Source organism: Octopus bimaculoides, chromosome 5 (genome assembly GCF_046866305.1).
Source record: "Octopus bimaculoides isolate indiv1 chromosome 5, ASM4686630v1, whole genome shotgun sequence".
In the NCBI taxonomy this organism is placed as follows: domain Eukaryota; kingdom Metazoa; phylum Mollusca; class Cephalopoda; order Octopoda; family Octopodidae; genus Octopus; species Octopus bimaculoides.
The window spans coordinates 120,930,740-120,956,122 of NC_142932.1; the positions used below are offsets into that span (position 1 = coordinate 120,930,740).

The window sequence follows — 25,383 nt, forward strand, 5'->3', positions numbered from 1 at the left end:
TGTAATATTGTATGAGTGGAAGATACAGGGAAGATAATGGAGTTATATTAAGAGAGAGAGAGAGAGAGAGAGAGAGAGAGAGAGAGAGATGTTATTTGACACACAAAATATAATTCTAGAAGGTTCACAAAGATAGGAGGTATACAATTCTGTACGTAGGATAATATATTCATATGCATAGAAAAACGAAACATAAAATTCAAAATGGATGCTCTTTGTTGTCTGTCGGTTTTCAATTGCTACGAATCGAAAAGAAAGAAAATGTCTTTGCTTTCAACCTTCCATATCATATAACCTGTATTCATTCACGATTTTGTGCTTGACCAACGCACGTACGAATGGTCAATGAAAACAAAGAAAATAATGAAATAGAATAAGGACAATTTGTTCCACTCCTTTGTGACGGAAATATAAATTTTCTTTTGTTGCGATGCACCAATCTTAGAATCTCCCAACCATGCATAAACAATGGCTCTGTTTATTTTTCGGTGTAACTTCTAGAACTTAACACGATAATTTGTCTTCATAAAATCAACATCGACGCGTTCGTCCGTCTGTGCTCTCGTTTAACTCACATAATCAATATACCAAAATATATTTGGCTGATCCAGACCACTAAAGAACATTGTGTTTTGCAAAGGTAAGACTAATCTACTTTATTATTTAAAAAAAAAAAAATATTACGGTTATTATCTAGAATTTATCGATAAAGAATAAGATATTAGTGAACATTTAAAAAATTTCTGAACATTTAAAAAATTTCCAAACTTAATCGGGTATTCTACAACATTGTCAATCAATTTAACAATACAAATATTTAGGCCCTTCTCCAACTGACAAAAACACTTCTCTTGTATTCAAATCTATGTCCTTTATTTATTTGTCTATCAGATAAGCTAACAACAAACAAATATGATATATTCAAATCTCTTTGTCTTATTAGTATATAATAGTTTTATCAGCTAATCTAAAATGCATAATGATACACCAAGCGTTGAACGAATGACATTACCTTTGATTAAAAGAATATATGTAATAATAGTAGATGAGCATTGGCCCAGTGGTTAGGGCAGTAGACTCCGCGGTCGTATGATCACGGTTTCGATTCCCAGACCGGGCGTTGTGAATGTTTATTGAGCGAAAACATCTAAAGCCCCACGAGGCTCCGGCAGGGGCTGGTGGCGAACCTTGCTGTACTCTTTCACCACAACTTTCTCTCACTCTTTCTTCCTGTTTCTGTTGTACCTGTATTTCAAAGGACCAGCCTTGTCACACTCTGTGTCACGCTGAATATCCCCGAGAACTACATTAAGGGTACACGTGTCTGTGGAGTGCTCGGCCACTTGCACGTTAATTTCACGAGCAGGTTGTTCCGTTGATCGGATCAACCGGAACACTCGTCGTCGCAACAGACGGAGTGCCACGACGATTTGTTTAATAATAAATTTAGAAGAGGGCTTAGTCGGCGATATCGATTTCAGTACAAGACTGTACTATTTTTTTATCTACCAAGTAAGGATAAAACACAAAGTTTGACCACAGTGAGATTTGAACTCAGAACGTAAAGTATTACAATTAATTCGACGCTCTAAAACTTTAGCCTTTAGTAATAATCCTTTCTACTAAAGGCACAAGGCCTGAAATTTGTGCGGAGGGGGATTAATCGAATACATAGGCGCCAGTGTTTCACTGGTACTTAATTTATCGACTCCGAAAGGATGAAAGGCAAAGTCGACCTCGACAGAATTTGAACTCAGAACGTAGCGACTGGTGAAATGCCGCTAAGCATTTCGTCCAGCGTGCTACCAGTTCTGCCAGCTCGCCGATAATAACTGTTTCTAGCAAAAGCACAAGGCCTGAAATGTGTGGAGGCAAATTAATCAGTTAATCGATTAAACTGAGCCAGTACTTGACTGATCGATCATGAAAGAATGAGATGCAAACCTGCTGAGGCATGAACTGAGTCCACAACCAGCCAGATTAAATGACGCTTGGCATTTTGTTTGATGCTCTTATGATTCTGCTAATCATCACTTTACTATTCTTTCTACTAAAGGCACAAGGCCTGTAGATTTTTGGCGGGAGGAGATAACCGTTTACATCGACCCTAGTGTCTTTGCGATAATAATAATAATTTCTACTCTGAATGTAGAATGCTGCTAAGCATTTCGCCCGACTTTACTAATGCTAACGATTCTGCCGTGCCAGCTTGTCGCTTTTATAATAATAATAATAATAATAATAATAATAAAAATAAAAATAATAATAATGATGATGATGATGATAATAATTATCGAATGTGGATTCTAAAAACAGAAACAGTTCCTATCATAGTAGGCGCATTAGGTATGATAAAAAAATATTCAGACAAATGCATAACAAAAATACCAGGACTTACAAATATATACAACATACAGAAAATTGCACTACTGGGCACTGCACACATCCTACGCAAAACACTTTCAATGCAGTAAACATAAGAGCATCAGAGCAAACCACAGCACATACCCAAGGCACACAGAGATGTGCTCGGTAGTGCAGTGGAAGAACGTGATAAAACCAAGACTACTGAATAATAATAATAATAATAATGATAATAATAATAATAATAATAATAATAATAATAATAATAATAATAATAATAAGCCTTTCTACCATATGACCAAGGCCTGAAATTTGGAGGTCTAGTTGATCAAATCGGCCTCAGTGCTTGATTGGTATTTTTCTTTTTTTTATCAACTTCGAAAGGAGGACAAATTTGAACTCAAAACCTAAAGCCAATAGAAACGCTCTAAGCATTTTGGCCAGCTTGCTAAACGATTCTGCTCCTCGTTTCCGTTATAATAATGATTTCACATTTTCGTACAAGGCCAGAAATTTCGAGGCAGGGGGTAAGTCGATTACACCAATCCCAGTGTGTAACTGGTGCTTATTTTATCAACTCCGAAAGGAAGAAAGGCTAAGTCAACCTTCGTCGGAATTTGAACTCAGAATGTAAAACTAGAAGAAAAACCGCTAAGCATTTTGTCCGACGCGCTAATGATTCTGACAACCCACCGCCTTTAGTTCTTTCTAATTTTGGCATGAGGTCAATAGCTTTAAGGAAGGAGGTGAATCGATACCCTCTGCCTACAGCTCTTGATTGATTATAGGATTATATCAAACCCGAAAGGAAGAAAGGTAAAGTTGGCCTCGGCGGGATTTGAAGTCATTATAATGGTTTTTCTAATTTAAAACCTGTTTGGGCGCGTGACCTGGTGGTTAGGGTGTAACATTCACGATCACTAGATCGTGTGTTCGATTCCTGGACCAAGCAGTGCTTTGTGTTCTTGAGTAAAACATTTCATTTCACGTTATTGCCATCCACCCAGCTGTCAACGGCTTACTCTGTGACGAACTAACTTCTGATCAGCCTTTTCCCAGATGCAGGGAGGCATCATTGGAAAGCTAAGAACTGGTGCGAAGTGCATTATAACTAGCGATGTGTAACAACATCCGAGAGTGAATTTAGGCACATGGAAAGTTTGAGTGGGAGGACCTTAGTTGTTACAATCTACCCTGGTATTCGGCACTGAATGAACTGCGAACATAAAACCCACAAGAAATATGTCAAAACAAGTAATTCTTCCGACGTCAAACGATTCTGACAGCTTTCTGCACGTAATTGTATCTTATTTAGGCAAATGGTTAGCAAATTTGTGGAGGGTGGGTTTAATCGATATAATCTATGCTAGTTTTTTTAGCTGATACCTGATTTTATTGACTTAGAAAGACAAAATTGACCTCGGCGGGATTTGAACTCAGAGGTCAGTGAATCGGAGTAAATACCGTGAAGTACTCTGTCCGAGGCTTTTGCTAATTTGCCATCTTACTGTTTAACCCTTTAGCATTCAGATCACTCTAGCAAATACAATGTTTATTTACTCATATTGTTTTGAATTAATCAAACATTATCTTGTAGATAAGCAATTTCAATAATGTGATTGTATATTTGAAAGGTAGGTGTGACAAGCCAGATCTGGCTGGTTTGAATATAAAAAGGGCTGAATATTTCGGTTGGATATGGCCGGTTTAAATGCTAAAGGGTTAGTTGTTTCTTTGGTATTTTTTTCAATACTAAAGGATTTGAGAGTTATGCTTTCTGGCTGTGTGGTAAGATGTTTGCTTTCCTACCACCAGGTTCTGGGTTCAGTCCCACTGCGACGGACCTAAGTTAAATGTCTTCTAGTAGAACCCTGGGCCGGCCAAATCCACCCGAGTAGATTCAGCAGGCGGAAACTGAAAAAAGCTTGCCGTATCTATCTATCTATCTATCTATCTATCTATCTATCTATGTGTGTGTCTTTGTGTGTGTATGTCTTTATGTCCACTACCGTTTGACAACCGGTGTTGGTTTGTTTACGTCCCCATATCATAGCGGTTCGACCAAAGTGACTAATATAATAAGCACCAGATTTTATTAAGACATAAATACTTTGACCTGTAGAAATAAACCATTCGAGGGGTTGCCCCAGCGTGGCCGTAGTTCAATGCAAAAACAAACCAAGGATCGAATACGCTAAATATCATTACAAATTTCAATACAGAACTATTAAACCATTATTTCTATTTTTCAGTCCGTTATTGGAGTTCAATTTACGTGTTGTGGCCTCATATCCAATTCCACCTCCATTCGTCTCACAATGATGTTTGATTCACTTCACGACGTGGCCACATCTAACATGTCGTTCTTCAGCCTAGATATGACATCAAATTCTGTGGTTACAGTGTCTCCTCTCAACTCAACGGCATCTGTTCAATACAGAACTCCTCTCCTACAAAGTAAACCAATCTTAGCCATAATCTACCTCATAATATTGCTTACCGTGTCCTGTTTCGGTATGGTGACCAATCCTATCAGCTTCATTATTCATTACAAGAACCAAAAGCTAAATAAAGTCGGGCGAATATTTCTGATGAACCTCTGTTTGGCCGACATGTGCGTGAATTGTGTCAGCATGCCAGCTTGTGCTATTGGTAAGTTTCCAAGAACTTTTTTAATTGATTTTCATTCTTCTTCGTGCCTACTTGAAGCTGATGTTATTCATGTTCTTCTCACTTTATCTCACACACACCTGTGCGCGCGCGCGTGTGTATGCATACATACATACATACATACAGATATATATATATATGCATATATATATATATTTATGTGTATTTCTTCTATCTTAATGAATAAAAATTCTTCTGATAGAATAAATGGGTTAATAGAAACCAATGTAGCAAAGAACACAAAATAACTGTGGTTTAGTTCCTGTTTTTAAGGCAGGAACTCCTTGAAATTTTGGGTATTTGAGTATATTTAAGAATTTAAGGATTGGAGAAAACGCATGTTATAATTGCATACTTTATTCCTACATATGTTTCAAAGGATTACAACCTGTGTGATCCATAGGGATCTTTGATATTAAAATTGTAACCTTCTCATCAGGGAAAGCATGGGAATCATCTTAAACGTAAGACATTATGACCGATTATGAAAACAATAGATGGATAAGGTTATGACTTGATTCATTTGAAAAAAACCGTTAGAGAATTGGACGCTGCCGGATAGTAGGTTGGACAACACATACCAATCAATGTGTAAGAGCGTACATGTATACATACATACATAGACGGGAAAACCTACTTTTTCCCGTCGAGGGCTTATGTGCCCCATTATTAGACTATTTTCTATAGTCATTGAGCGGTGGTCGCTTATAAGCTTTAAGGTTATAAAATATTATTATTATTATTTACAGAATTGTAAAAATCGACGCTACTTAACAATAAAAAAAAAGAAAAAGAAAAAACCATCGCATACACACACACACATACACACACACACACACACACACACACACAGAGTTCACAGATGAGATCAGATCCAGATATTCTCAGTATAGAAGACACTTAGTAGTGCTACATATTTTGTATTTGATGTACTTAATATATATTTAATATATTTGATGTGTCTAATTTGCTTATCCCCATAATTGCTTACACACACACACACACATATGGTTTCATCAAAAATATCGTAACTGGTGCTATGGTGACGGAGCTAAAATACGCAGAGTGAAGTCGTTTGGGACAGATCGAACTAAGTTATAACGTTCGCGCCCACTTCCGTTGTTTATAGTTGTGCTTGGAAGTAAAGTGTGTTGAGTGTGGTCGTCTCGAGAAAAAAAAACAACAAAGATCGTGTTTCAGTTGCGCAGGATCTCCTTGGGTGTGTCAAGAAAGACGGAAACGTTTTGAAAACGGTCATATCAGGTGACGAATCGTGCATTTATGACCATTGCTGAGGAAAACCTCAACAAGATGTCAAGACGATGATGAAATCCAAGAGAATGCGAAGAGGCAGTTGCTAGTTATCCCACCCAAAAGAGTTCCAGTAATGCTTTCATCATTGGAAACGACGCTGAATAACGTGTGTGGCTTCAGAAAGGGTCACCTTCGAAGGACAGTAAATGCCAAATTGAAATATATTATAGTCTTCTTTTATATAGCACCAGTCCCGATACCTTTTGATAAAACCTTTGTATATATATATACAGTGAGAATTTACAAAAAAAAACCCCCAAAAGACGAAGACGGGTGTGTAAGCAACAAACAGATGTATTAGTTTAACGTTCGGAAATCGGGAAGTGAGAAAGTCTTTTACGTTTCGAGCCTACGCTCTTCGACAGACAGGAACGCAAAAATAAACAGGGAGAGAAAATAGAAAAAGGTTTAGTGGCTAACGATCTATCCCATAAAAAATGCGGTTTTATTACGCTTCTTTTATTTTTTAAAATTAAGATAAGCAAAGTTCTTTTTTAATCTAAAATATACTCTCCTTCATTTTCTACAATGCTCTTCCATCTATCTGGTAGACTTGTAAGGGCCCCTCTTCCAAAATCCACTTGTCCGTGACGAAAAATACTCCTCCAGTACAGTTCTGACCTCGTCTACAGAATTCATATTTTTTTCCGTTCAAATGATTTTGAAGACAGCGGATTAAATGATAATCTGGATGAGGCAATGTCCGGCGAATATGGTGCGTGGGACATCGTTTCCCATTCAAACTGATCCAGCCTTTGGAATGTCATCCTCGCTGTATGTGGCCGAGCATTATCCTGATGGAAGAACACCTTTCGTTTTGAAACCAAAAATAGTCGTTTTTCTTCTAGCACTGACTTAAACCGCTCAAGCTGCTCGCAGTATATCTCCTTTGTTATTGTTTGGTTTGGGTTTAAAAGTTCAAAATGGAATAAACCTTTCATATTCCACCAAACAGATAATAATACCTTACGTGGGTAAAGACCTTTAGTCTGGGGTGCCGGTGTTTTTCCTTTCCCTACCCACTGTCTACAGCGCTTGACATTTTTATAGAGAACCCATTCTTGTCACCAGTCACTATTCGGTCCAAAAAAGGTTCATTCCTGAGACGTGATAGCAAAGAAGAGCAGACATTCACTCTCTACGCGTGATTAGACTCGGGAAGTTTGTGAGGAACCCATCGACCCAATTTACTGACTTTTCCATGGCATGCAGGTGTCGATGAATGGTTGAATGACCAAATCCAAGTTTCTCTGCAAGTTCCTCAGCAGTTACGATGAGATTTTTTTTCCACCAGGGTTTGCAAGATCTTCCAGGACGAGGCTCGTTTTCTAGGCTGTAGTTTCCGGCTCGGGATTTCTAGAACTACCGTTGACACTGGCTTACGTTTATTGTCTGATCCCCATATACTGCATTAATATTCCTCGCACTTTCCGTTGCGTTGTTGCCTTTATTGAACTCATAAAGCAAAATATACCGAATATGCTCCTTTGTCACTTCCATTATAACTTTGAAAAAATAACTGTTAAAATCGAACTGCACTCTTTAAAACTTGCACTATGAATAAGGACAATGTAAAATTACTACCTGCTTTTATAGCAAGTTGATGCAGGTAGTTTGTCCCGTCCCCATACAACTTTTAGCTCATGTAATTGAAAAAAAACCCGCATTATTTATGGGATGACCCAATATCTATATATATATATAATACAAAATTTACTACTACCACTACAGAGTTTGATTCAAACTAATAACTTGGAGAATTACTCCTTGAACAATGACATTTATTCACCCTGAAGAGCTCGTACAAATCATATATATATATATATATATATATATATATATATATATATATATATATATATATATGTGTGTGTGTGTGTGTGTGTGTGTGTGTGTGTGTGTGTGTGTATGTATGTATGCATGTATGTATGTATGAGAGAGAGAGAGAAGCAGAGGGGGAGAAATAGTATGTTAAAGCCATTTGAACACTCATCTTATTATTTTGAAGGAAAGAATACGTCATGACTATATTTTTTACATTTTAATAGTTGTACAAGTATTTTTTTTTAAGAGTTAAGATATGTAGGTCTTGGGTAATGGGAGGAGAATTCTAGTCAAAAACCTCGTAGCAGTAAACACGTTTAAAAACATGTTAGTCTGAAAAGAAAAAAATCGTTAAATCGAAAAGATTGCAGGAGTGGACACCTTTGTAAATAAAGACATTCACACCTTACCAAAAATAAAAGTCGAAAGTGTAAATTTTTAACAAATGTTGTACATGGTTTGTGAGCATTGATATGAGTCAGCTTCGGATAAATAATTACTGGGTGCAGCAATTATATTTACCTATTATGTAAACATGATAAGTCATGCATTTCTGTTGAGAAAAGATTTAGGGTTATGGCGAAAGAAAAAGGTGGCCATTTTGAATGCAAATATATGTAAAATATTGTCAGTAAACATAATCAATTTGTAAACTTCCGTTAAACAAAACTTAAAATTTATTTTATTGTAAAATGAATAACGGGTAAATAAATAGACAAATAGATAAACTACATGGTGAAGGTGTATTATGAAAGGCAGTGTTTGTGTCCCCTAGGAATAATTCCAAGGAAAAGGAAGTAACACAGGTCCGTTGTACTAAAAACAAATCGGGCTTTCGTGTTTTTAAAAACAGTTACAGAAATCTCTGACCGGCGTACGGAACGGAACGACCTGTGCTTCATAAACGAAGAATGAGACCCTTTGTATTTCTTTAGGGGGACTGCTGGAAATCCACCAGGGCCTGTGGCCGAGTTTGAGTTCATTCCATCAATGGCCGATATTACATCAGTTTCCTCTATTTCGAGGTTATCAATAATTGCCATCGCAATGTGTAGAGCTGTGGGGCCGAAGAACTAATCTGGCATGGCTATTTGCAAGTGTCCTAACGGAGGTGTGAAAACATTGCTGTATTGCGCATTCTAAGGGTCTGCAGTCGGTGAGCCATTTTTCTCGAGCAGTAACCCTATCTTGTACCGCTCTGAAGTAAACTCTTTTGCAAATCTATACAATGCTTCTGAGTTTGTCTTTATGTTTTTGACACCCTTGACTTCTTTTTCTGCCCTCCCCTTTTCATGGGAGAGTTTGAGTTCATTTTCGATCTCGAGCAATGTCTGTTTGAGATAGGATCCTTTGCTATGCTTTAGGGGCCCATTTAGACTGTTTGAGAGTTTTGCTTGTTGTCTCATTAAATCTTCCTATCCATGGGGATTATATTCTTCCGATGGTTTAACATTCTCTCTGGAGAAAACTGACTGCGTACGTCTTGCATCGTGGAGGCGCAATGGCCCAGTGGTTAGGGCAGCGGACTCGCGGTTGTAGGATCGTGGTTTCGATTCCCAGATCGGGCGTTGTGAGTGTTTATTGAGCGAAAACACTTAAAGCTCCACCAGGCTCCGACAGGGGATGGTGGCGAACTCTGCTGTACTCTTTCACCACAACTTTCTCTCACTCTTCCTGTTTCTGTTGTGCTCGTAACTCAAAGGGTCAGCCTTGTCACACTGTGTCACGCTGAATCTCCCCGAGAACTACGTTAAGGGTACACGTGTCTGTGGAGTGCTCAGCCACTTGCACGTTAATTTCACGAGCAGGCCGTTCCGTTGATCGGATTAACTGGAACCCTCGTCGTCGTAACCGACGGAGTGCCAACCAACGTCATCCACAATTCTCATCAAATGCTGCTCTATGTAAATATCTTACGTAGTGAGACTGGTGGACCCAGTTTCTTTCCATTGACCTATTTCTGAATACATACCCTTCCAATCAGCTTTATGAAAGTTCAGGCTTGAGAAGAATTGGCTGCTTCTAGTACTGTGCGTGTCTGCAATTTTTCTGTGGATCACACATTATAAGTTCTATTAAGTTAAGGTCCGAGAAAATTGTCGGTGTCACATTATGGATGAGCGCCGTATTATTTGTGAAGCAGAGGTCTAGGACATTTTTACCCCTTGTTGGGTCGAGCATTCTCAGCTCCATGAAGAACATGTTTATGAAGTCGAGCAGAGATTCTACTTGTCTCTGTCCATAATACATACATACATACATGCAGAGACACTAGCACACCCGCGCACAGTCTCTTACACATAAACTCTCCCCACTCTCTCTCTCACACACACACATAATGTGCATGCGTGTACACACACACGCACACACACACATTCGATTTCCGAAGTACTGTTTGATATTTTATTTGTATTCTTTTTCAGGTATAATCAAAGGCGAACAGTTCTTTCGAAGTAGATCAACCTACTGTCAATTCGTCAGTTCGCTTTGTTTCACGGCTTGTGTCTGCGCCATCCTCAATTTATCCATGGCAACTATCAACAGGTATATTTTCGTTTGCCATAATCAAATGGGTGGGAAAATGTTCAACCGGCGAAATTCCCTATCGACTATATTTTTGGTGTGGCTAGTTTCCTTCCTGTTGGAATCGGGCAATATATTCGGCTTATATGGACACGAATACGACTATAAACAACATGCGTGTGTTTGGAACAGGGTAGCCAGCCACGCTTATACTTTGTACATAACGCTTGTACTTATTATGTCGCCGCTTTTTTCAGTCGGTGTTCTCAACCTGTTGATCTTACGAAAGATACAGAAGACCAAAATGGATATATGTAAACTTAGCGATACCAACCAGATCCGAGGAAAGAAATCTTGGTTGGCTGAAACTCTCCGAACATCTCGGACGATTTTCCTTCTGTTTATGGTTTTTATGTTTTGCTGGTGCCCATATGTGTTTGTTATCGCATGCGATCCAAAGGATCTACTGCAGGAAGAAGTGTATCTATTCGTGGCCCTTCTGGTGCATTCACACTCCAGTTCAGGATTCTTAGTGTACTGGATCGGCAGCAAAGAGTTCGTTAAAGCTGTCAAGAGGTTGCTTAACATACCGTGCCTAGAATCCAAATCGAAGCAAAGAGTAAAGATTTATGGTATAAGTAGTAACACTACCAACAGGAATTTCGACAACCTCGTTTCATTGCGATTAAGTAAGCAGACCAGCAGAACATCAATGACAAGCAATGTGAACACAAGCTTCGATATGAACAATAAAATGCATCAGCAGAGTGCCTCAAATTTGGAGGAAGGATTTAATCGATTTTATCAACCCCAGATAGACGATAGAGAAAGCTGACCTCGGCGGTATTTGAAGCTAGAATGTAAAGGGCATTAACCAAACAACGCAATGCCTTTTGGTCCGCGTTCTACCGATTCTGGCTGAATATTCAAATGGTTTCTTTATTTAAAAAACAATTTACCCTTCAACTAACCAACCAGCCAACCAACCCACTGGTTGATTCCGAAAGCTGCATTGGTTATAAACGTATACATATCAATCAGAAACCTTAATGTTGGTTTGGTGCATAATTATTGCGGCTCTTTTTCAACAAATTTTATTCAACAAAAACAATAACAATATTTAGCAAAAACACCTTTAACTGCCGGTCTGACCGTCTGCCAAGCAAATGAGAAGCAATAATTGAAGTAGATGGGGAATATGCTCCGGAACAATCATTTAAAGATGTTTTTGTTACATGTTGTTATTGTTTTTGTTGAATAAAATCTGTTGGAAAAAAGCCGCAATAATTATGCACCAGTCCAATATTTTATTGTGGAGACATGTTTTTCTTTGTGTATCTTTATCCACTCATACACATATTCAATAAACAAATTTATCTTTTGTTTGAATATGTTCTACATCCTAAATATAAACACCCTACCTCTCTCTTTGTCTCTCCCTCTCTTCACACATACACGGACACACACACACACACACACACACACACAGACACACACACACACACACACACACACACACACACACACACACACACACACACACACACACACACACACACACACACACATATATATATAATTTTCCAGACGATGTAGCAACCGTTACCAATATAACATAAGAACTTACCTTAGGGGATCATTAACTAGATTCCTTAAGGGTCGTTCTCACAGTTTATATTTATATTATAAGGTTTTTAACTTTTAAATTTTCATATTCAAAAGAGACAGAGACTTCAAACTCGATATATCGATTTATTCACCACTCTATGTTAACATTTCTGTGCCAAACTTATCCAGTGACTGGTCCATTGGATTTAGACATTTGGCACAGAAATGTTAACATAGAGTGGTGAATAAATCGATATATCGAATTTGAAGTCTCTGTCTCTTTTGAATATGAAAATTTAAAAGTTAAAAACCTTATATATATATATATATATATATATATATATATATATATATGTGCATTTTCCCACCTTCTCCCAAAACTCATAATTGATGTAATGCTTTAAGCATCTCTTACACGCATGTCTACTTTCATTTGCATGCACCTATCGTCATCTCTTCTGCTACCTCACTTCGGAATCGCGTTCTACTTTTCTGTCTTTTCTGTTCGCCATTGAAACTTTTACCGCTTCTTGTTTTCTCTCTTTCTGTCTGTCTGTCTGTCTCTCCCCCTCTCTCTCTTTCCCTTCATACCTTCTTTCTTTACTTCCTCTCATTTCCATTACCAAATTCATTCACTTTCATTCTACCTTTCCCCTTGTCTCGTACTTTTTCCCTTCTTTTCTCTCTTAATCGTCGCTCTGTACTTTCGCAGACCTTTACCACTCCCATTGTGGAGGCGCAATGAATGGCCCAGTGGTTAGGGCAGCGGACTCACGGTCATAGGATCGCATGTTTCGATTTCCAGACCGGGCGTTGTGAGTGTTTATTGAGCGAAAACACCTAAAGCTCCACGAGGCTCCGGCAGGGGATGGTGGCGAACCCTGCTGTACTCTTTCACCACAACTTTCTCTCACTCTTACTTTCTGTTTCTGTTGTGCTTGTAATTCAAAGGGTCAGCCTTGTCACACTCTGTGTCACGCTGAATATCCCCGAGAACTACCTTAAGGGTACACGTGTCTGTGGAATGCTCGGCCACTTGCACGTTAATTTCACGAGCAGGCTGTTTCGTTGATCGGATCAACTGGAACACTCGACGTCGTAAGCGACGGAGTGCCAAAAACAACAACAACAACCACTCCCATTCTCTCTTCATTCTCTCAGTTTCATTCACTCTACGACCATCTCTTCCCCTCCCTCACCGCACTCTCCTTCTTTACTTCATTCGTTGAATTTCTTCCCCTCTCGCTTTCTGTATCTCACTCTCTGTCTCATACTCTTTCATTTTTCTTATTGAAATACCAGTTCTTGCATTTGCAAAACCATGCAAGTCTTTTACATACAATTGTATTTCTATTTAAAATTACATTTCTTTAATTCTCTCACATTTGAATATTTATTAGTTTGTAACAGATCATTCATAAAAAGGGAGGACTATTGTTGGTCGTGACCACAATTTGAATTCATATCCCCCAAAATCGACTTCTTGCTTGAATTATTTAATATCAGCAGATGCACCATTTTCAATAGCTGTCGGCTACTGGAAGTCGAATTTTGTGGGTGGAAGTTCAAATTTCGGTCATAACCACAATTTAGTCCTTTCTTAATTGGGTGGTTTATTACAAAGGATGTGATGTTCCGATCACTAAAACCACGTTAAAGATTTCTCACACTTACAACATCCAAACGCAAGTGAGCTTTGAGGGCAGAAACAGCTGATCAACGACAATAAAGATTGTGGGCTATTACTGTCTAGAATGCATCTTACAAAAGACTAGAGATTTACAGTGAACGTGAAGCACGCCATGAATACCAGCAATGCCGCATGAATGACAGGCCACCTTCAGCAGAATACCCACAGACAGACAACGCATAAACACCACGAAAGCTAACAGCAGTTTCAAGCAAGGCTGAAAGCTCACAGATCAAGATAAAAGTAAAGACTCGATTTCAGTAATACAGACATGAGCAGCTGAAGAGAAGTGCCTCGAGTAAAGATCATGCGTGTGTGTTACTTTACATCTGTATCGATTAACCAGTGTTTCTTTATTCCTTTTATCTTTCAACTAACTCTTGTCACAACTTCCTCTTTTATTTCTTTCCCTTTCTCTCTGTCTTGCCTGCCCTTTTCTGGCGTCTCTGCCATGGCAATAGCAATGGACAAAGTTCTCAAGTTTCACTTGCAAAACGCATGACATTTCCAGGGGCCTTCGCTTGTCCCCAATAGTGTTGCTCCGAAAATTTATATCAATCCTCGTTGTGCAATGGCACAAAACTAATAGTGCAAAGTTAATTGCTTTATGTCATCGACGCTACTGTTCTCGCTGAGTGCACCAAAGCAGAAGATGCAGTTTTACTCAGAATTCCACTCATAACAACAGATGTCTCCTTTCGATTTAAAAGACTTGAATTCTTTAATTTCCAGACCACCTAAGCTTTGCCATGCCAATCAATAAATTTCAAGGACAACCATTGACAATTTCTGGTCTGCATCAGAAATACTGCTTTATTTATGGCTAATTTATAATAGGCTGCTCAACGGTTGGAAGCCCATAATCTCTTTTTTTTTTATGCCTGTCATAGACAATCAATAAACACTGAGAATTTCGGAGGATATGACAATGTTCAGAATGGTCAAAGCTACGATGGGTACATTATAAAAAACTTGGGCTCACTGCAATTCTTATAATATATACTGCATATAATGAAGTTCCACTGTTTGGATTAATGGGTTTCCTCCAAGCACATACATTTCCATAGGTTATAAGAGTGTTTGTTATTTCTGTGGCCGTTTTACTTCTTGGAAATATAAGAATTAGTATTTCTAGAATAAAATATATTATCATCAATAAGAGTCATAATTGAAATAAAACTACATTCACATTTACTTAGTCACGTGTTCTTTTTTAATATGGCTGAATTAGATATGGTATTTATATAATTTCATTAATGCAATATATTTTGATATTGGTTTCAAATTTTGGGACGAGACTAGCAAGTTCGCAGGAGGGTGCCTAGTCGATTACATCGACTCCACTGTTCAACTGTTACATATTTTATCAACCCTGAAAGTATGAAAAGCAAAGTCAACCTCGGCGGAATTTGAACTTAGAACGTAAAGACGGACAAAACGCCGCTAAGTATTGAACATCCACCTGAAACACATTAGACACTAGATTGCTGTACATGTATTGGCAATCGGTTTCATTTCTTACACGTCACACAACTTTTCAAGAGGAATTTAATATTATTCTGTTAAATCGACTATGCCTTAAAGCAGGGCAACGTCGGGTATTCTGTCACACACACACACACACACACACTTGAAAACGGAGTATTTTCAATGATTCAAAAAGAAAATTCTAAGTTAGAGAAGTAGCAAAATAAATAAATAAATGAGTAAATAAGTAAAATGAAATTAAGGAAATTAATAAAATAAAATAAAATATTATAATAAAAGGCTTATGTATATAATAGAATAGTAAGCGGTTCTTTTAGGATGTAAAAGAGAAGTAAAATGTGTTGGATTAATCTCGTGTATAAGAATATGGTTGATTGGAAGAAGTGAATTAAAACTGTGTGTATGTGAGAATATATTTTATATGGAAGCTGTATAAAATATTAGAAATGTCTTAGAAGAGCGAAGCACAAACTTGCATATATGACAGATAAAATACATGTAAACCAAGTAGTTAACGGAATCACGGTAAAAAAAAAATGTCCGATATTGCAGGGGAGAACTGAATAAGCTACAAGGACTGTTTAGTAACTTAAACCTCAGATGTAAGTGGAAGGGAAGCAAATAAAATATGAAATAGAATTTTTAGAAGATTGAAAAGTGAAGAATGGAGGCACACCACATTATATGAGCAAAAATTAAAATAACGATTTAAAAATTGAGAAATTAACATAAAACCACGAATGGATAAAGTTATGATTGTAAAAATTGGTTGATTAAATAAATACTATTTAGGAGCTGAAATTTTGGTTGTCCGATGAAGGAATAACTGACAGATTCTGTGCACCCAATAAATCAGTTCAGTTTATTTATTTCGGAAAATTCTATTTGCAAATAAGTTTTCATCGGAAAGATATCTTATTTTCTGCAATATGATTTAGCTTTCAAAATGATTTTCCATTTAAAGGAGTAGTTAATTTTCTTCTCCTTTAACTCCCATAGATATTTCTAGTGTGATGTTCCATTCCCCTATTCGGGTTCCTCAATATGTGTATGTGATAGTGGAATTTATATAAGTACGCATTTAGTTATTGCAGAAACAAAAAGCTATATCATTGTCTAAGTATTTATGATAATTTCATTGGACAATAACTACGTTTAATATATTTCAAATTGATATTTCTAATAAATTTAACCGCTATAAATTAGTTTTCATTGAAGGGAAGATGTTAAGGCTGTACAAAATTCAATGTAGTAGATTATTATAATTTTATGGTATACTTATTAAAAATTCTATAATATTTATGCTGTGAGTAGGATTATTTTCTAAGAAGGTAGGTTTGTATGGCTATAAGGTTAATTACGATTAAATTGAAGAGCAGATTATACCATGTAATATTTCTCGTTCTGTTTCGATTTCTAGTAAAAAGTTGTTATTGTTCTTAGTAATAGAAACGTTTGTGGTGGTTTCAGGGTAGTAGATTTTTGACTTTGAAACCAATTCTATTGTAGTAAGTTGTTTAGTTAAAAATTTCAGCAAGATTATTGATTACGCTATTAGAATGGTTATAGAAGTGAATGCTGTTTAATGACTTTACTGTTTTCCTGGGATGTTAGTTTAGTGAACTGGAAAAATCAAGTTTCAAGTCCACTTTAAGAAGGTTGGTTTAAATAAGGATGAGTAATTTAAATTCCTTAAAGAATACATTTATGTCTGTTTTTTTTCTTTTACTTTATCACTCTTCTGGAACTTGTATTTATGAGTAGAATTAGACAATTAGACTATCATATCGGTGTAGACCACCGTCTAACTTTGGAAATTTAAATTCTAGTTGTTAGATGTAGACCGTGTGGTGCTACCGTAATTCTTTTTTACTCTATGCACAAAGCCCAGAATTTTAAGGGGAGGTGGAGACGCAGTCGATTAGATCGACTCCAGTATGCAACTGGTACTTAATTTATCGACCCTAAAGGATGAAAGGCAAAGTCGACTTCGGCGGAATTTGAACTCAGAACGTAACGGCAGACGAAATACCGCTAAGCATTTCGCCCGGCGTGCTAACGTTCCTGCCAGCTCACCGCGTTGTGGTGCGCCTGGGTTCTATTTTGCTAGCACAGGTAGTAATATTTATGTCTGAGTCATTAATATTTATTAATTTATTATTCATTATTATATTTATTATTTACATCGGATGAAGAGAAAGGCCTTTGCTCAGACGAGAAATAAAATAGTATCACATTTAAAGTCAAAGTGAAAGAATTTGGTATTAATTTAAAGGAACATTTTAATATTTTCTTGCATATTTTGCCACAGTGATAAGAACGATACCTCTTTAACCTTAATCAACATTTGTTATAATTTAGTCAATAATCTGATAATTTAGTCAACATTCTATTGGGTTGTCCGGAAAGTTCGTGCCGATTTATAGTAGCTTACCTTTCAACATATTTGCCATGAAGCCACCTCAATTCAGAGAAGAGGGTATTTTCAAGTTAAAGGAAAGATGGAGACGCATTGTGCAACAAAATGGTTCATATTTGGTTGATTAAAAATGTAATGGCAAGTATTTATTGACCTTTTTCTTTCCTTTAAAATTCGGCACAAACTTTCCGGACAACCCAATATTTACCGATTTTTCCTAATTAGATTTTTAGTAGGCTTAATTAATCTTGTAGTAAATTTTTGTCGAAATTAGATTCGTGGTCTTTGAATGTATAGTATGGAGGCTTTCGATCATATGGTTCTGCTCTTCTGTGAATGTTTAAATTATCAGTGATAAGTTGTACATGCGAATTAATGTCTTCTAATAAGTACTCGGCGGTTAATAACTCGGCGGTTAATAACGGACTTGGTAAAAGATCGTTTAAATGTGTTGTTGTTCCCCTTCTATAAATATAGAGTCACATATAATTAGACAAATAACTTGTCAAGAGAATTTTATGTGGTTAATTTAAAAAAAAATTTGTCGTGGAACCCATTCATAATTATCCTAAGCTTCAATTTCTAAATAAGGGAAAAATAAAACATCTTTCAAAGGTTAGATGTGGTGGGCGAATCTGATAGGGGAATATATTGAATAAAATCATGATTAACTGATACTCCTGTATTTTCTTTTACCGAAAGCCAGGAATTTTTCAGCCCCCACCCTCATAAACATAAAAAGATATTTTCGTCAACGAAACCCACTCATGAGCCTGAGGTTATAGTAGAAGTCTCTCGAACAAAGTGCTTCTCAGTGAAACTGAAACCGGAACCTTGTGGTTAGGAAGCAAATTTCTTACAGCACAACCGCATCCGCGTTTATATATATATATATATGTGTGTGTGTGTGTGTGTGTGTGTGTGTGTGTGTGTGTGTGTGTGTGTGCGTGCGTGTGCGTGTGCGTGCGTGCGTGTGCGTATGTGTACAAGAGTAGGTCATTCATTCATTTATACGTTTTGAGTTTGAGCCGGAACCTGAGTTTGCTATCCTGGGAGCTAATTGTTTACAAATGGAATCTTCGAGGTCACTTATAATTAGCATGATCAATTTACAGAAACCTTTACAATTAACGTTTGCTTTGAAAACAAACTATCATTTTTCCTTGAAAATCCTTTTTCATTTATAGATTTATTTCTGTATTCATTCATGCATCTCAAATTTCCTCGTCCACCATTTAACAAGCTCCACTATTCCTATTATATTTATCAAGAGATTTCAACCTCTTACCTACCACAGATGTTCCTGTCAAACCATCGTTGATTTATCGATATCACATTCAGAGAAATATTGGTAAGACTTTCTGGGTTTAGTACTATTCTCAATAGGAGAAATAAGCTATATTAAATCTTGGAGCGAAGTGTAAACAATAGCAATACGGAATCGTAACATATAATTGCCAACCAAGTGTGGCGTCCTATAAAGGACAGTGCTATAGTCCCAGGAAGACATCTCTTCCAACTGGCTAACGACATACATTCTGTGTCCGATTAGTATTTACGAGGGAAGGTCATCGCTCCCATCCCTAGCCTTACGGGATACACAGGGACTCGAGTTTCTGGGTGGTTACCCGTCCTCAACGTGTGTTAGTATATAGTAGTGTGTTATTATAAAGCATATAGCATTTTGCGAGTGAGGTGAGTTTTCATCACTAGCTGGTGATTAACACACGCTGAGGACGGGGAACCACACAAAAACTCGAGTCCGTATGCTACTATTCTCAATAGGTTACTTATACTACATGGATAAAGAGAAACGGGAATAACGTAACATATAAAATAGAAACCAATTTATATAAATAAACGAATTGGCATTTGCATGTGTTTATATAAATACGCGAAGAGTAATCATGCATACACACAATGTGTGTGTATGTGTGTGTGTGTGTGTGTGTGTGTGCGTGTGTAAACAAGAAACAGATGTATTAGTTTAACGCTCGGGAAGTGAGAAAGTCTTTTACGTTTCGAACCTACGCTCTTCAACAAAAAGGAAAACAGAAATATGTATGTTTCCGTCTACCAAATCCACTCCGAAGGCTTTGGTCGGCCCAAGGCTATAGTAGAAGACATTTACTCTAGGTACCACCCAGTGGGACTGAACCCAGAACCATGTGGTTGGGAAGCAAGCTTCTTACCTGCGCATGAATTTTTTTCCAAACCTGCTCCCCCACTCAGTACCAATTTCGGCCAAAAGCTCTTTTTGCACTACGGCGATCACCATTACAATCTCCACTTCCTTTATTTTCAAAAGGAAAATGAAAGCTAATTTAAAAACAATACTGAATTTTAAAAAAAACCCTTTTCATTAACCCAGCTCTCCGCCCAAATCCTAAAACTTCGTTTTTCTTCGAATTTCTTTTTTAAATCATAGTTTTAAAATACGGACAATCCGTATCTATCTGTCTGTCAGTCTATCTATCTGTCTCTCTATGTATGTATGTGCAATCTGTGTGGTTTAAAAAGCCACATCAGACGCCATGAAAGGGCTAAGGTGTAGGTGCAGGAGGTGGTCAAACTCTGTTTAAGGAGTAGACAACCACCACCATGTATGTATGTATGTATGTATGTATGTATCTATCTGTCTGTCTGTCTGTCTGTCTGTTTACCTACCTACCTACCCACCCACCTACCTTCCTACCTACCTACCTGCCTGCCTGCCTGCCTGCCTGCCTGCCTGCCTGTCTGTCTGTCTGTCTGTCTGTTTATGAATCGCTTCTTCCAGCAGCTAGAAAACAGAATCTAATTCTTTGTGCATTGACGTTTTATTTTACAGGAGTAACTAAAACTGCGATCAATTACCGTGACAGATCAGTTTAATCGCTGCTGGAAATTTGGAAAATGTGAAAAAACAACGGGAAGTGAATCGTAATTAGCAGTACCAGGGTAGGATAATTGTGTGTGTTCGTGTGTATGTGTATGTGTGTGTGTGTTGTGTGTGTGTTTGTGAGTATGTGTATGTGTATATGTGTGTGTATGTGTGTGTGTATGCGTACGTGTGTGAATATGTGTGTTTGCGTGTGTGTATGTGTGTGTGAGAGAGTGTGTGTATGTATGTATGTGAGAGAGAGAGTGTGTGTGCGTAAGTGCTTGTGTGTGTGCATGTGTGTGTATGTGTGCGTATGTGTGTATACGTGTGTGAGTGTGTGTGTTATGTGTGTATTTGTGTGTGAGCATGTGTATGCATTTGTGTGAGTGTTTGTGTGTGTGTGTGTGTGTATGTGTGTGTTTGTATGCATACATGTGTACATGCGTGTGTGTGTGAGTGTGTGTTTGCGTGTGTGTGTGTGTGTGAGAGAGAGTGTGTGTGTGTGTATCTGTGTGTGTGTATGTGCATGCGAGTGTGTATGTGTGTGTGTATTTGTATATGTGTATGTGTGTATTTGTGTGTGTGCGTGTGCGTGTTTGTGTGTGTGTGTGTGTGTGTGTGTGTGCGTGCGCGCGTGCGCGTGCACACGTGGTGTGTTCATTTACATGGGAAAGTTTAGCTTGATTGCTGTTTTTGCGGCCATGCTACAGCACTGTCTTAAGGAAATCAACCTCCAGCACTTTTCTTTTTTGAAACCTGGTATTTATTCTATCGCTGCTGTTTTGTTGAACCGTTAAGTCTCGGTGACGTAAGCAGCCACAACCGGTTGTCAAATGGTGGCGGTGGCGATGGGGAAGACACACAGTCACATGCACATTCGAATCCATCCACCCGTCCATCCATCCATCCATCTATCCATCCGTCAATCCATCCACACGTACGCTCATGCGCGCGCACTCACAAACGCCGGCAGACAGACAGACACACACATAATGGTCCTTCCCAAGCCATAATCTCATAAAGCCGGTTCTCCGTATTGCTTAACGTATATATATTCCCCCCTGGACGAGACGCTGGTCAAGGGGGAATATATACGTATTACTCATTCTGGCCAGTTGAGTGGACTGGAGCAATACGAAGTGAAGCGTTTTGCGCAAGAACACGACGCATCGCCATGTCTAGGAATCGAAACCACAATATTTTGAGCATGAGTGTAACACCTTAATCACTGAGTCACGTGCCTCTTCATACATACATACATACATACATACATACATACATACACACGCAGACGTACATACATAAGTCCACACATGCACACATGTGGACATATGTAGGTATAAACGACGGGCTTCTTTCAGTTTCTGTTTATCAAATTAAAGAAAGCTTTTTGTGGTCTCGAGGGACTTAGATGAAACCAGGCGGTTGGTTAATTATACTTCTTACCACAGGGTAAGGTTTATGACGAAAAATGAATATGAATTTGGTTACGTGGTTTCTATCTTTTATAAACAAAACTTATAACGTTCTGAGTGAAATAAAAAGAAAACGTTTGTAGGTCACAAGACATTTGGAAAGGATGGTAAAAAGCCATAGATTAATGCAACAAATATTAAAATAAAGACACCACTACCACGCTAACGATTCTTTTCTACTCTAGGCACAAGGCCCGAAATTGTTGGGGAGGGGGCCAGTCGATTAGATCAACCCCAGTACGCAACTGGTACTTAATTTATCGACCCCGAAAGGATAAAAGGTGAAGTCGACATCGGCGGAATTTGAACTCAGAACGTAGCGGCAGGAGAAATACCGATAAGCATTTCACCCTCCGTGCTAACGATTCTGCCACCTCACCACTTTACTGCTACGTATTGGCTGTAAATAATATTATTCAGTGACCTAAGTTTATGATCTATGAGTGGTGCTTAACAGAGGTGGGAATGTAGATGACAGTAATGAGATATACATGGAAACACCCACAAACACACACATACACACACACACACACACACACACACACACACACACACACACACACACACACACACACACACACACACACACACACACACAAGTGTTTATGTATGTTTGTGCGCGTGTGTGCACGGTGTGATGAATAATTGGAAAGAAAACAAAATGGAGCAAAACGAGGCAACAAAGCGAGAATAAAAATGACGTAATCTCATAAATAACCTCCACGCATGTTCTATGGCCGCAGCTCTGAGCTGAAACTTTGAAATTAAATGAAATGAAATTAACCAGGCCATTCAAGTGTTTTCTTTCAGCTCAAACACGACGCTTCCCGTGCAGTCACGCATGGGCTGCATACTGACGTCATTAGAACTCCAGTTTTTGTGCCACCCTTCATTCCCTGTATAATAAACCTCAACGAGTTCTTAGTCATTCCTGAATCATGTATTCATAAATGGAATAGTATTTTCCTTAATTTTTTTTCTTTTGTGTCCTCGGTTGTACGATATCCAGTTTCATCGCTTTTATAAACTGGACACCATACAACTGAGGACTGCTAAGAAAATGATTAATTAAAATATTATTTCATTTATCAATAAACATGTCCCAGGAGTGACCAACATTTTTCACAGTATAGAAATAAACCTACCAATACTTCTACAAAACAGCAAAATGAAAAGTTTGGTTGATGATAGCTTTATACGAAACGGCGAACGTCATCCAAAAATTCTTACAAACAATTCAGAATTCTCCACGAAGGACTGCTGAGATAACATGCGGAACACTTAATAACAACTTCAAATATTTGGACAATGGTTCCCATATAAAATTTAAAAGTGGGTTCTCTTTCCAAGCAAATGCAGATATGAACTGCAAGACACAGAATCTCATATACTGCATAACATTCTCCAATTGCAATGAAAATTATATTGGCGAAACCAACAATTCCCTTTGCCAACGTGCAATAATCCACAGACAACACATCAGATATAAACACTTCCGTAAGTTTTCACTGAGTTAGCATCTGGAAATATGCGGAAACAGCAGATCCAAGATCTTTACCTTCTTCAAATGCCCGTCGATGACCTAAAGTACAAGAAAGCAATGGAACTACATTTTATCAAAACATTCTCACCTAACTAAACGGATAACAAAAGAAAAAAATAAAGATTGCTTGCCTACATAACATGGCAGTCCTGGTTTAGGACGAATGTTGCTGTAATTTGAGCTGAGGGGTGGGTGCTAGATTCCCTTGTTCGAAATATAAGGACACAGATCATGTCGTATAGCTAGCTGGAGACAATGTCTCCTGGGGCTAAATTACAGCAACATTCGTCCTAAACCATGACTGCCATGTTATGTTGGCAAATAATCTTTCCTACAAAGTACTGTTGCTGAATATCTCTCGTTGTGACATTTAAAAATAGTAATTTTCTAAAAGAAAAAATATATTCATGAACACGAGAAATCTTGATTAAAATGTTCTCATTACACACACACACACACACACACACACACACACACACACACACACACACACACACACACACACACACACACACACACACACACATTTAATAACCTTCCCAAACAATTTTGATAGAATCTCTTTTCTAAAACTGGATATAAACAACAAACAGATATATTAGTTTAATGCTTGGGAAGGTGAGAAAGTCTTTTACGTTTCGAGCTTACGCTCTTCAACAGAAAGGAACACGAGGAAATAAACAGAGAGAGAATGAAAAATCTTTGGGAGCTAGCGGTCAATCATGGTGGCTGGCTGGACGTTTCTTTTAGTTTCCGTCCACCAATTCCACTTGCGAGTCTTTTTATGGGCCGGAGTAACTGTATAAGACAATTCTTCAAAGTGCCACACAACGAACCTCATCCCATAACCCTGTGGTTGAGAAGCAAACTTGTTACCACACAGTCACGCTTTGAGCCTTTCCAAATAGATTCTGTAAACGATGTATAACATTTAAGTCACAACGAAATAAAGTATTTGACTGTTACGTCGCTTTAGAAGATGTTTATTCTGTTTCTTAAAGATACCGCTACTTCCTTAACCCCAAATTTTAAGTTGCTTCGCCGTTTTTACTGTTTAATCTGTCTTATTTTTATTCTTACTTCTTGGTGGGTATATTTGGTTAATCTTAATTTGATGTTATCAAGTATATATAATTATATGTTTGCAACAACCTGCTTCTTCGAATACTTTTATGGCTGATATGATTGTAGCAACAGTGAAACAATCAGCCAGCCTTTTATGTATGTATGTATGTATGTATGTATGTATGTATGTATGTATGTATGTATGTACGTACGTACGTATGTATACTTGCTTGCATATAATTATATATGTACATTTAAGAATGCTTGCATACATACACAAATACATAATACACACATACATACATACATCGTACACACACACACACACACACACACACACACACACACACACACACACACACATATATATATATATATATATGTGTGTGTGTGTGTGTGTGTATATATATATATATATATATATATATATATAATCTCGGTGATAACCTTATAACGTGCACTGCAAAGATTCTATACAGTTATTGGCTATCATATGCTATCATAGAGCAAGAATACTTCTTTTACTGGTAAATTATG

General features: G+C 37.8%; 1 protein-coding gene across 1 annotated transcript; it reads left to right on the top strand.

Annotated features, from left to right (window-relative positions):
- Positions 1 to 503: 503 nt before the first annotated feature.
- On the top strand, positions 504 to 11,536 carry LOC106877296 (melatonin receptor type 1B). Its single transcript, XM_014926165.3, has 3 exons — positions 504 to 640; positions 4,617 to 5,016; positions 10,596 to 11,536. Exons 2-3 carry the CDS (start codon positions 4,683 to 4,685, stop codon positions 11,528 to 11,530), a joined length of 1,269 nt encoding a protein of 422 aa, XP_014781651.1. The 5' UTR covers positions 504 to 640; positions 4,617 to 4,682; the 3' UTR covers positions 11,531 to 11,536.
- Positions 11,537 to 25,383: the final 13,847 nt, after the last annotated feature.